General features: G+C 38.9%; 1 protein-coding gene across 1 annotated transcript in view; it reads left to right on the forward strand.

Annotated features, from left to right (window-relative positions):
• The window catches only part of KLRB1 (killer cell lectin like receptor B1), an 18711-nt gene extending 5692 nt beyond the window's left edge, over positions 1-13019 (forward strand). Inside the window, exons 2-6 of the mRNA XM_039223990.1 lie at positions 4097-4195; positions 5107-5181; positions 7092-7246; positions 7563-7678; positions 12872-13019. Of these exons, the coding sequence (XP_039079921.1) occupies positions 4097-4195; positions 5107-5181; positions 7092-7246; positions 7563-7678; positions 12872-13019 (593 nt within the window). The remainder of the gene's footprint in view (positions 1-4096; positions 4196-5106; positions 5182-7091; positions 7247-7562; positions 7679-12871) is intronic.
• Positions 13020-13642: the final 623 nt, after the last annotated feature.

The raw sequence follows: 13642 nt of genomic DNA on the forward strand, positions 1-13642 counted from the left end.
TTGTGTTTTAAACGTCTGATAGAATTCCCCAGGGAAGCCATCAGGTCCAGGGCTCTTATTTGTTGGGAGATTTTTGATCACTGATTCAATTTCTTCACTAGTTATGGGTCTGTTCAGAGTTCCTGTCTCTTTCCATGTGAATTTTGGTAGTGAGTGTGTGTTTAGGAATTTGTCCATTTCTTCTAAGTTGTCCAATTTGTTGGCATATAATTTTTCATAGTATTCCCTGATAATTGCTTGTATTTCTGAGGGGTTGGTTGTAATAAGTCCATTTTCATTCATGATTTTGTCTGTTTGGTGCTCTCTCTTTTCTTTTTGAGAAGCCTGGCTAGAGGTTTCTCAATTTTGTTTACTTTTTCAAAGAACCAACTTTGATTTCATGGATCTGTTCAATTGTTTCTTTGATCTCTATGTTGTCTATATCTGCTCTGATTTTTACTATTTCTCTTCTTCTACTGGGTTTGGGGTGCTCTTGTTGCTCTGCCTCTAGCTCCTTTATGCGAGCTGTTAGATTTTGCACTTGCACTTTTTCTTATTTCTTGAAATAGGTCTGGAGTGCAATGTACTTTCCTTTTTGGACTGCCTTTCCCGCATCCGATAGAGTTTGGATTGTTGTATTTTCATTCTCATTTGTTTCCATATATTTTTTAATTTCTTCTCTAATTGCCTGATTGGCCCATTCATTCTTTAGTAGGGTGTTCTTTAACCTCCATGTGTTTGGAGGTTTTTCAGACTTCTTCCTGTGATTGATTTCAAGTTTCAAAGCATTATGATGTGAAAGTGTGCATGGTATGATCTCAATTATTTTATATTTATTGAGGGCTGCTTTATGTCCCAGTATGTGATCTATCTTGGAGAATGTGCCATGCCGCACTTGAGAGGAAAGTGAATTTCCTGGCCTTAGGATGTAGAGTTCTGAACATATCTGTCAGATCCGTCTGGTCCAATGTGTCATTTAAGTCTATTGTTTCTTTAGTGATTTTCTATCTGGTTGATCTATCCATTGCTGTAAGTGGAATATTAAAGTCCCCTGCTATTAGCACATTCTTATCTATAAGATTGTTTCTCTTTGTGATTAATTGTTTTAAATATTTAGATGCTTCCATATTCGGTGCATAGACATTTGTAATTGTTAGGTCATCCTGATGGATAGACCCTGTAATTATTATATAATGCCCTTCTTCGTCCCTTGTTATTGTCTTTAATTTAAAGTCCAATTTGTCTGATATAAGTATAGCTACTCCAGCTTTCTTTTGACTTCCCATAACATGATATATATTTCTCCATCCCCTTACTTTTAAATTTTTTTTTAAATTTTTAATGTTTTATTTATTTCTAGGAGAGAGCCCATCCCCTTACTTTTAATCTGAAGGTCTCTTCCAGCCTAAAATGCATTTCTTGTTGATAGCAAATAGATGGGTTTTGGTTTTTTTTTTTTTTATCCATTCTGCTACCCTATGTCTTTTGTTGGAGCATTCAGTCCATTTACATTCAGTGTTATTATTGAAATATGTGGATTTAGAGTCATTGTGTCCTTTGTGGGACTCATGCTTGTGTTGGTGTCTCTGGTATCTTGCATTCCTTGCAACACTTCCCTCAGAGAATTCCCCTCAGGATTTCTTGTAGGGCTGGTTTAGTGGTGACAAATTCTTTCAATTTTTGTTTATTGGGAAAGACTTTCATCTCTCCTTCTATTCTGAATGACAGGCTTGCTGGATAGAGGATTCCTCGCTGCATATTTTTTCCGTTCATCACACTGAAGATCTCCTGCCATTCCTTTCTTGCCTGCTAAGTTTCAGTAGATAGGTCTGTCATCACTCTGATAGGTTTCCTTTGTATGTTAGGGCCTTTTCTCCCTAGCTGCTTTCAGAATTCTCTCTTTGTCCTTATATTTTGCCAGTTTCACTATGATATGTCGTGCAGATGATTGATTCAAGTTACGTCTGAGGGGAGTTCTCTGGGCCTCTTGAATTTCAACGTCTACTTCCCTCTCCAGGTTGGGGAAGTTCTCTGCTATAAATTGTTCCAGGACTCCTTCAGCACTTTTCCCTCTCTCTTCCTCTTCTGGAATTCCTATGATACGGATATTGTTCCATTTGATTGTATCACTGAGCTCTCAAACTCCTCTTTCATGTTCCTGGATCAGTTTGTCTCTCTTTTTCTCAGTTTCTTCTTTTTCTATAATAGTGTCTTCTAAATCACTTATTCCCCTTTCTGCCTCTTATATTCATGCATTGGACGCCTCCAGTTTATTATTTACCTCATTTATCCCATTTTTTAATTCATCATAACTATTTTTAAGGTCCATATTGTTTGTAGCCATAGGTTCTCTGATGTCCTCCATGCTTTTTTCAAGCCCGGCGATTAATTTTATGATTATTGGTCTAAATTCTTGTTCAGTTACGTTCCTTATATCTGTTTTGACCAGCTCTCTAGCTGTCATTTCTTCCTGGAGTCTCTTTGGAGGAGAGTTCTTCAGTTTCATCATTTTGGTTAGCTTTCTATCTCTTGTTAATTTTAAAGGTTGTTGTACACACGGCCCCTGTGAGTTCTGCTGTATTAGAGAGGGCTCTTTTGACTGTTCAGGGCTTATCTGTTCAGGAAGTGTTCTTTGGATGCTGTCTCTTGGTTTCTCTTGTTGAGCGTTTGGTTATTTTATTTCCCTACTGGTAGTGGTATTTGGGACTCTCCACCATGTGTAGTTTGGCTTGTTTCTTGAGGCAGCCCAAGGAGCAAATTCACATTGGTTTGGTTACATCTTCAGTGAAGGCTTCAGTCAGGCAATAGAGAATATTCTGGAATTCAGGCAGCCCAGGCAACCAGAAACCAGAATCCAGACCCAAATGGAACCCAAAGGCGGACTCCACTCCCAAGACCAGTGAAGACAGAACCAAAGCAGTCTGCTCTGAGGTGCACCCCAGCGCTCCATAAAATTTTGAATTCAATCTCTTCCCTGGACAGTAAGGAGCTGCACAGTCTTACTACGTGATGTCGGACAGTGGCAACCGCAGCTCTCCATCAGCCACACCATCGTGAAGGTCAACAGCCAGTATAATCATCCTGTTCCCATGCAACCATTCAGCTTTTCACGTTCAGTACAGTGTCCAATAAATTACGAGATATTCAATACTTTATTACAAAATAGGCTTTGTGCTAAATTATTTACCCCAACCTTAGGCTAATGTAATTGTTCTGAGACCTTTTAAGGTAGGCTAGGCTAAGCTACCATGTCCCATAGGTTAGGGATAGTAAAACCATTTTCAACTTACTATATTTTCACTTACAATGGATTTATTGAGATGCAAAGAATATCTATAAGGAATAAGTTGAGGAAGATCTGTAGTTTTTAAGAAAGACTTAAAGAAAAAGAACATAATATTTATTGAACAATTACAATGGGCCAGACACTACGCATAGCATTTTAAAAGAATTGTTTCCTTTTTTTTCTTTTTACAGTTTATTGTCAAATTGGCTTCCATATAACAGCCAGTGCTCATCCCCACAAGTGCCCTCCTCCATGCCCATCTCCCCCCTCCTCCCCATATCCATCAGTCCTCAGTTTGTTTCTCAGCAAAGAATTGTTTCCTATAATCTTTTCAAACCCCTTATGAGTAAATATTAGTCTACATTTTATAAGTGGGGAAATTGTAATTTATGAAGGTAGAATACCTTGCCCAAAGCAACATGCTCAAATACAGATGTGCTAGATTTGAAAACCTCTGCTCTTTTTAAAAAAAAAAAAATTAATGTTTTATTTCTGAGAGAGAGAGAGAAAGGCAGCGTGAGCAGGGAAGGATCAGAGAGAGGGAGATACAGAATCGGAAGCAAGTTCCAGGCTCTCAGCTAGCTGTCAGCACAAAGCTCGACATGGGTCTTGAATCCACAAACTGTGAGATCATGACCTGTGCCGAAGTCGGAAGCTTAACTGACTGAGCCACGCAGGAACCCCTCTAAGCCTCTTCTCTTAACCACTGCTGTAGGATACCTTGCCCCCAGCTCTCAAGTTGAATCTGTCTATATGTGATCCAAACAACTTTTGCTTTTTGTTACAGATGAACTCAACCAGTTAACTGAGTATATTTTCTTAACTTCTCAGACATCTGTCAAGGTCCACCTTGGCATCAATGTGCTCTGAAACTTGCTTGTGCTGGGATGAGTCTTCTTGCCTTGACTGTGGTTGGGTTGAGTATTTCAGGTAAGTGACCCAAGGCCATTTGCTTCAGAATACATGTTTTTTTCTATCACAAATATTAGAGCATCAAATAATTTGGTCAGTCCCAAACTGAGTGAAAGACCAATGAAATAAAAACAATGCTTTTAACAATGCTCAGCACAGATCTACTCTGCAAACGTCAGCCTTTCAGTTTCTCTTCCTAATTGCTTTTTTTTTTTTAAGATTTTTTTAATGTTTTTTTTTTATTTATTTCTAGGAGAGAGAGAGAGAGAGAGAGAGAGACAGCGTGAGCAGGGGAGGGTCAGAGAGAGAGGGAGTCACAGACTGAAACAGGCTCCAGGCTCTGAGCTGGCAGTCAGCACAGAGCCCGACGCGGGGCTCGAACCCACGAACCGCGAGATCATGACCCAAGCGAAAGTCGGACGCTCAACCGACTAACCCACCCAGGCGCCCCTCTTCCTAATTGTTCTGATCATCTTCATGGGATATTTCAGATGGGCTCCCAGAACTGAAAATTAGATCACAATTCTAATAAAGACATGACAATAACAAAGAAAAATGTAAATTTCCCATTATTTACAGTCTCTTCAGTACCTATTAAATTCCAGATTGCACTAACCACTCTCTCCCGTGGGGTAGGTATAATTATACTCATCCAGATATGACAAAGCTTGGTCAGGAGTACAAAAACCTTAAGAGTAAATAACAGATAGCAATGTCTGTGTAAGTTCATTGTGAGGTATTTTTCCTTGTTTGTTTGTTTATGTATGCTGCGTTCTAACCAGACCCTTTGTTACTACATAACTATTGCCTTTATCTTCTAGCCACATTCAAGTTTGTTGAGATAATATAGTTTCTTGAAGTGATAATAGCATATCCATTTTGCCATATTCAGCATTTAATCTTCTTCATGGTTTTTCCTTATTTACTAGTGATACTCGTAAGACAAAACTTATCAGTAGAAGAAAGTGGTGAGGAAGTTCAAGAGAACAGGAATGAAACAACAGGTAATCTTGTAGCTTGGAAGTTCCTAAAAATAATAGCTCATATTTGACAGATAGCATACATTACATTTGTAAAGGATGCTAAGAACCCACACATTCAGGTAGTATGAGCTTTCTGATTTTCTGTTTGACAAAACTAGGGAACGGAATGGTTAAGCAACTCACTTAAGGTCATACACCTAATAAGAGGTGACAATGTAAACTATATCTGTGCCCTGACCTCAGAGCCTATGATCTTAACCACCGGGTCACACTTCCACTCTTCTAGGAAATAAAATAAGTATCCTGAAGAAAATGATCTCGAATCACTTACTTGGAACATCCACCCAATCACAGAATTTGCAGCTAGAATATTCAATAATTATAGGCAAATATCAAGTTAAAAAGTAAAATATGCATTTAAGTGAAATATTTGATTATTATTATTTTTTTAATGTTTTATTTATTTCTAGGAGAGAGAGAGAGAGACAGAGTGGGCAGGGGAGGGTCAGAGAGAGAGGGAGTCACAGACTCTGAAACAGGCTCCAGGCTCTGAGCTGGCAGACAGCACAGAGCCCGACGCGGGGCTCGAACCCACGAACTGCAAGATCATGACCTAAGCGAAAGTCGGATGCTTAACCGACTAAGCCACCCAGGTGCCCCTATTTGATTATTTTAATGAATATGTCAAACAGTTAACTTTTGTCTGGATTCAATTAGTAAAACTTAAATATAAAATAAAATTTTAAATATTTCTCATATTCATTATTAAGAGATTCATCTTGCTCCACTAAGCCATGTGCATAAATAAAGACACTATTGTTGAGGGGCTCCTGGGTGGCTCAGTCGGCTAAGCGTCCGACTTCAGCTCAGGTCATGATCTCACAGTTCGTGGGTTCGAGACCCACATCAGGTTCTGTCGTTGACGTCTCAGGGCCTGGATCCTGCTTCAGATTCTGTGCCTCCCTCTCTCTCTGACCCTCCCTTGCTCATGCTCTGTCTCTATGTGTCTCAAAAATAAATAAAGCATTAAAAAAATCAAAAACAAAAAGGATATATTGTTGAATGACTGTAGTAGATACGATTGTGGATGGTGCACATTCTTCCAGATAAGAATGTTAAGAAACCTGGAAAATCCTTCTGGAAAATGTTACCCCATAGATTGCACCAAGTAAGCAAATACATACTTTGGCGATTAGAAATTTTTCATAGTATTTGTCATCAATTTAGTGAAATAAACTACATTTGCTTTGCAGATTACATGATGTTTAAAGTAAAAACCTTTTTCGACAAGTTTGATATTGTTGGATATGTAGTGGAGTCAACACTACTGATGAGTTTAAGAAAACTCAGCGATAGTTTTGACTTTACCACCACCTGATTATGTGAACTTAAATTATTCTATCAGTGCCTTAAAAAGTAAGATGTGGCTGCTTAAATGATTTTGATGGTCTTTTCCTATTAAAATAATCTATGATTCCATTTATGCTCAATACAACTGGTCATGGATTTCCAATTACTATTTTTAAAATTTGTTTAAAATGTTTATTTATTTTTGAGAGAGAGAGAGACAGAGCATGAGCGTGGGAGGGGCAGAGAGAGAGGGAGACACAGAATCCAAAGCAGGCTCCAGCCTCGAAGCTGTCTGTACAGAGCCCGACGCAGGGCTCGAACTCAGAAACTGTGAGCTCGTGACCTCACCTGAAGTAGGACACTTAACCAACTGAGCCACCCAGGTGCCCCTCCAATTCTTGATACCAGAATGGACAGGGTCAAATACCTCAAAATTATAGTAAATTCATTTATTGTTCTCACCATGATAATCAGAGACTTCTGTACATTTATAATGACTTGTGCGTGTGTGATCAGTTATGGTGGGTGGAGCCTGGATAGAAATATAACATTTCTTTATTTCATCTTTCTCTTTACTTCAGGTAAACCAGATCTGTTAAAGTGCTCAAAACAATGGCTACTATTCCAAGAAAAATGCTTGTTTTTTTCTCAGGCTTCCAACACTTGGAACTACAGTCTAGGTGACTGTTCCACAAAAGAATCCAGTTTGCTGCTTCTTCAAGATGCAGAAGAATTGGTAAATAATTAAATAAGATACCTTAATAGAACTTAGCACTCTTTTATACCCAACTATTATCATTGGCTTCAAGAAGCTCACAATCTGAGAGAAGAAACAGACATATAAGCAAATAATTGAATGTAATTTGATGAATGCAACAATATAAGTATAGAGAGTAATATCACAAGGAAGGAATAATTAACTCTGATGGGGAGTTAGGAAAGTCATCATAGATGAAGTGAGACTTGAACTAAGTTTTAGAGAATGAGTAGAAAAATGCAAACCATGAATAAATAATATAGATTCAATATTCGGCCATTTGTTTTATTTATAGGAACATGTACAAGGACTGATAGATAAAAAAGAATTTCTATTTTGGATTGGATTAAATTTAACATTATCTGAGACTAAATGGCAGTGGATAAATGGCTCATTTTTAAATCCAACCGCGTGAGTATTGGATAAGCCAATTTGAATATTCACACTATACCAGGTTTATATTTCAAGATAGTAAAATATTGCTATGAAAGATTGAGTTTTGTGGTTTTAATTTGGTTTAGAAGTTTTCAAGAAGCTCAGAATAGACTAAGAAGATGAATGATTTGGGGCACCTGGGTGGCTCAGTCGATTAAGTGTCCGACTTCAGTTCAGGTCATGATCTCATGGCCTGTGGGTTCGAGCCCCATGTAGGGCTCTGTGCTGACAGCTCAGAGCCTGGAGCCTGCTTCCGATTCTATGTCTCCCTCTGTCTCTGTCCCTCCCTTGCTCATGTTCTATCTCTCTCTCTTTCATAAACATTAAAAAAAAGAAAAGAAGATGAATGATTCTGAAGTTGATTGGTTGAAAGTTCCATATGTGGGGGCGTCTGGGTGGCTTAGTCGGTTGAGCGTCCGACTTTCGCTTAGGTCATGATCTCGCGGTTCGTGGGTTCGAGCCCCGCGTCGGGCTCTGTGCTGACTGCCATCTCAGAGCCTGGAGCCTGTTTCAGAGTCTGTGACTCCCTCTCTTTCTGACCCTCCCCTGCTCACGCTGTCTCTCTCTCTCTCTCCTAGAAATAAATAAAACGTTTTTAAAAAATTAAAAAAAAAAAAAGAAAGTTCCATATGTGAAAAGACAACAGGCCTTTATAGCAATATATATTTTTATCTGCAACCGAGTTTTAGGAAATAAGGAATAGGATAATTTGGTGGGGGGAGGGTGAAGGGCTCATTAAACAATCTCTAGCTGGAGGTTTTTAGCATGTAGAATTATCTAAGTTGTGTTTTTCAGTGTGGGACAATATACCTTGGTGAGTTACAATCAGCACTGGGACAGTGAATATAAAAGAAAAAAAGAAAAAGTAAATATCAAGAGTGTGGAACCCAGACAGCCTGGGAAGCCTTACCAATAATGTAAACAGCAGTTAACATATATTTTATATGTTATAGTTATTCTATACTGTATTCTTGCAATATGCTAGAGAAAATAAAATGGTATTAACAAAATGATAAAAACAGAAAATACTCTTACAATAATACACGGTATTATCAAAAACTGTGCGAAGTGAATGTGTATAGTTCAAACCCATGATGTTCAAAGGTCCACTGTATATATATTTTTTTAAGTGTATTTATTTATTTATTTTAATGGGTTTTTAAAAAATCGCTTTCTGAGACAGAGAGACACAGCATGAGTAGGGGAGGGTCAGAGAGAGAGGGAGACACAATCTGAAACAGGCTCCAGGCTGTGAGCTGTCAGCACAGAGCCTGACAAGGGGCTCAAACCCACAAACCATGAGATCATGACCTGAGGTGAAGGCGGATGCTTAACCAACTGAGCCACCCAGCACCCCAGGTTTATTCATTTTTGAGAACGAGAAAGAGAGAGTGTGTGTGTGAGCAGGGAAGGGACAGAGAGAAAGAGGAGGACAGAGGATCTGAAGAAGGCTCCAGGCTGTGAGCTGACTGCAGAGACCCTGACATGGGACTTGAACTTACAAGCTGTGAGACCATGACCTGAGCTAAAGTTGGAAGCCTAACTGATTGAGCCACCCACGCACCCCTCAACTGTATATTTTAATAAGTGGTGTAAAGGAGACAATTATTTGAGGAGATGCAATGCAGTGAATATGACATAGGCCACAAAGGATCTATTAGCAGTTTTCTGTTGGGTGTCTCGTTACAATTTTTTGTGTAAGATGGTCAAGAAAATTATCAGTTCAATACGAGGGTTGATCCTACCCAAATCAATTACATACTTCAACAGAATTAATGGTTAATTGTACAACAAAGGCAGAGTATTTTTTTTCCTTCAGAAGCAAAAGCATGTATTCAATGGTAAAGAATTTCTTTCAATAAGTTTTTCAGAAGGGATGATACTGAGTTGCTTTATTTTTAAAAAATTTTACTGTTTTTTTATTTTTGAGAGAGAGACACAGAGCATGAGTGGGGGAAGGGCAAAGAGAGGGAGACAGATGCAAAGCAGGCTTCAGGCTCTGAACTGTCAACACAGAGCCCGATGCAGGGCTCGAACCCATGATGTGAGATCATGACCTGAGCTGTAGTCGGACGCTTAACCAACTGAGCCGCCCAGGTGCCTCTGTGTTGCACTTTTTGAGTCTGTGAAGGCTTCAATCAAATTTGTATAAGTTACATTTAAAATTTTTTATCATTCAAAACCATGAGGAATATGAGGAAAAAACATGAAATTTAAAACACAGGACCATATCCAAGTTTATCTAAACTGTAGTGTTAACATATATGGAAAAGTGTTAAATATTGAAAACTATGTTGGCTTAATTAGCAAATTTTTACATTATTTGACACATGTTCTAAAATGTTTTTTTTTACAAATAGTTTATTGTCAAATTGGTTTCCACATAACACCCAGTGCTCATCCCCACAAGTGCCCTCCTCCATGCCCCTCCCCCCTCCCCCCCCACATCCATCAGTCCTCAGTTTTTGTCAGCATTCACGAGTCTCTCATGGTTTGCCTCTCTCCCTTTCCCCCACCATTTCCGCCCTTCTTCTCCCCCTTGTTCCTCAGTTAAGTTCCTCCTAATCCTCCTATACGTGCAAACATATGATATTTGTCCTTCTCTGCCTGACTTATTTCGCTCAGCATAACACCCTCAAGGTCCATCCATGTTGCTACACATGGCCAGATTTCATTGTTTCTCATTGCCATGTAGTATTCCATGGTATAGATAAACCACATCTTCTTGATCCATTCGTCCGCTGATGGACACTTAGGCTCTTTCCATGTTTTAGCTATTGTTGAGAGTGCTGCTATGAACATTGGGGTACATGTGCTCCTATGCATCAGCATTTCTGTATCTCTTGGGTAAATTCCTAGCAGTGTTATTGCTGGGTCATAGGGGAGTTCTAGTGTTAGTTTCCTGAGGAACCTCCTCACTGTTTTCCAGAGGGGCTGCACCAGTTTACATTCCCACCAACAGTGTAGGAGGGTGCCTGTTTCTCCACATCCTCGCCAGCATCTAGAGTTCTCTGATTTGCTCATTTTAGCCACTCTGACTGGCGTGAGGTGGTATCTCAGTGTGGTTTTGATTTGTATTTCCCTGATGAGGAGGGATGCTGAGCATCGTTTCATGTGTCTGTTGGCCATCTGGATGTCCTCTTTGGAGAAGTGTCTGTTCATATCTTCTGCCCATAAAATGTTTTTTAAAGGTGATTTTTCAAAAAAAATTTAAATATAAGTGTTCTGGAGTAGAATGAATTTATGAAAAGGCAAGCATGCTCTTTCTGGAAGATAAAATGTGTCCTCATACCACATATTCACCACAGACATACACAGCAAAACACACCAAAAACAACACACACACAGGGCACCTGGGTGGCTCAGTCGGTTAAGTGTCTGACTTCAGCTCAGGTCATGATCTTAATGGTTCGTAGGTTCGAGCCCTGCGTTGGGCTCTGTACAGACAGCTTGGAGACTGGAGCCTGCTTCGGATTCTGTGTGTGTCTCTCTCTGCCTCTCCCCTACTCATGCTCTGTTTCTCTGTGTCTCAATAATAAATAAACATCAAAAAAATTTAAACACACACACACATCCAACACACATCACACATACACCACACACAAAACACACTCACTACACCTATTCAACACATATATATACCACATGTACGCCACACACACACACACACGGCACAAATTCAAAAAAAATCTAACTTCATTTTTTACATGTTTTCTGGGTATTATTTTCTATACTTTATTTACATATAAATAAAAATTTAATATTAACTTATTTTTATTTTTTGACAACCAAATTAGGGTAGTTAAATTTAGCATGTGTGCATTTACTTTCCTAAAGTTTATAATAAAGTTGGAAAACACTGAAGTGTCCATGAACAGAAATATAGGTAACATGGATGGATTAAATTCAGCTGACCATTCTAATTTACTCTGGAATAAAAATTATGATGTAATAAAGATGACAGTTATCAGGTAAACCTGGAAGGTACGGGGTTGTAATAGATAAAGTATTCATTAGATTCTGCTTTTATTTTAACTGTCAGTCTGGCTTTCAGGTAAAGAAAAAAAATAGAGGGTGATAATAATTTTTTTTGCAGGACTGTTTAGGGATTAAATGAGAAAAGGTTAGGGAACCAGGCTGAAATCTGGTTAAGAAAAGTCTGGGAAGCCATTGACGATCTTTTGGAAAGAAAGTCTTTGACTTGGCCATCTAAGCATTAAAAAGTTATCTTGTAAATCGGAAGAAGGAAACAAAAGGGTAGAAGAGATAAAACATGGCGGACTTTGGCAATAGCCCAGTTGAGAGAAGTTCATAATTTGACTAGAGTGTCAGACATAGGGAAGGAATCGATTGGCTGCTCAGGCTGAAAAGGCTGGATGGAGAAATACAGTGAAGGAAGAAAGAAAAGCTGTGACAGGACCTGTCCTTTTGTTTGAAATGGATAAGAGAGTCTTGAATTCACTCCAACCTGGCACCTCACCCTAGTGCTGCCTGTTCCATTGTTGATAATATTCCCACCCTCACCGGCCGCGAGCCATAAGTCTCATGCTTGTTGGGACCAATGGCATTTTGAAACAGACACCTACCAATCTCTGTTTGGAAGGAGGGAAAATGGAAGCCTCTGGCCCTGGTCACATACCACACAAACTAAGCCCTCTTTTCTAAGTTGATTCAAATTCTGTAGGCCCTGTATGTCCATTACCCGTTGGATGCTTAATATGTTTTCGGAGCACACACTTGAGGCTCTGTGTACATTCACATGGGCCATCTCAGTGCCTCCCCCAAATATCAGGTGGTCATGTCCTGTCTATTTACAAAAACTGAAGCTCAGTAAAGGTAAGAAACTTTTCATGTATGTCAATGACAGAATAAGAATAAGAACAGAACCCTAGTTTCTAAGGGTGGTTGTTGTTTTTTTGGTATATATTATTTTGAAGCTTCTTGTTAGAGAATGCTTGTCCAGTGAAGATAAACTGGCAAGGTCCCGAGATGTATCATTAGCTTTACATGAAAAGTTGACACCATTAGACGTGTGACTGTACACTGGCTGTATACTTAATAATTTAGCGTCCCATTGTTGCCTTAAAGTTGTAGGAGACACTGGCTGGAGGAGAAGGATTAAGTGAGAAAATCCCAAACACTAAATGAGACTTTTCTTTTGCTCCACAGATTCCGTATTGTTGGTTATACAGAAAAAAACAGCTGTGTTTATATCTCACAGACCGGAATTTTTTCTGAGAACTGTGACACAGACAATAAATGGATCTGCCAAAAGGAACTAAAGCCTGTCAGAAATAAAGTATGTTCAGGCTCTTGACTATGCATCCCCTCTTGATTTCTTTACTTTCCAGCACAGGTGTCTGCAATTTTAACTATCTATACAGTTAAACTGGCCTAGTGTATATCTAGAAGCACAAGTGAATCAATACCGATTGTTCTAAAACTATTGTGAATCTTACAGAAGTTCACGTCTAACCTACTCATTATACGAATGAGGAAACAAATACATGGGGAAACCAAATATACTTTTAAGATACAGTGATGTTCCATGGAGAGAAGCCCAAACTAGCTGAGAGGAATGATTTCCAGTCCTGGCTTATACACCTGGACTTCAATGATCCCCTCTATGCTTTAGCTCACCTCTAGACTAGTTATAGTAAAAGGTTTCTAAATTCCTGTGAATATTTCATAGTCTGATTTTTCATGTTATCTCACAACTGGATTATGGCAGAACATTGACTTAAGCCCATTCACTTGACTCTGATATCAGAATATCATGACCACAGGATCTTTGAAAGGGACCTAAAGTCTTCCCGCCATTTCAGTGTTCCTCCTTACTTTAATTTAATTAATTTCCTCATTACTTCTTTATTTTCCTTCTATATCCCTTTCTTTCAATGGCTCACACACAAGCTGTAGAAAATATGTAATTAAAATTTT

The sequence above is a fragment of the Hyaena hyaena genome, unplaced genomic scaffold (assembly GCF_003009895.1).
Source record: "Hyaena hyaena isolate Hyena2069 unplaced genomic scaffold, ASM300989v1 scaffold_1516, whole genome shotgun sequence".
Lineage (NCBI taxonomy): Eukaryota > Metazoa > Chordata > Mammalia > Carnivora > Hyaenidae > Hyaena > Hyaena hyaena.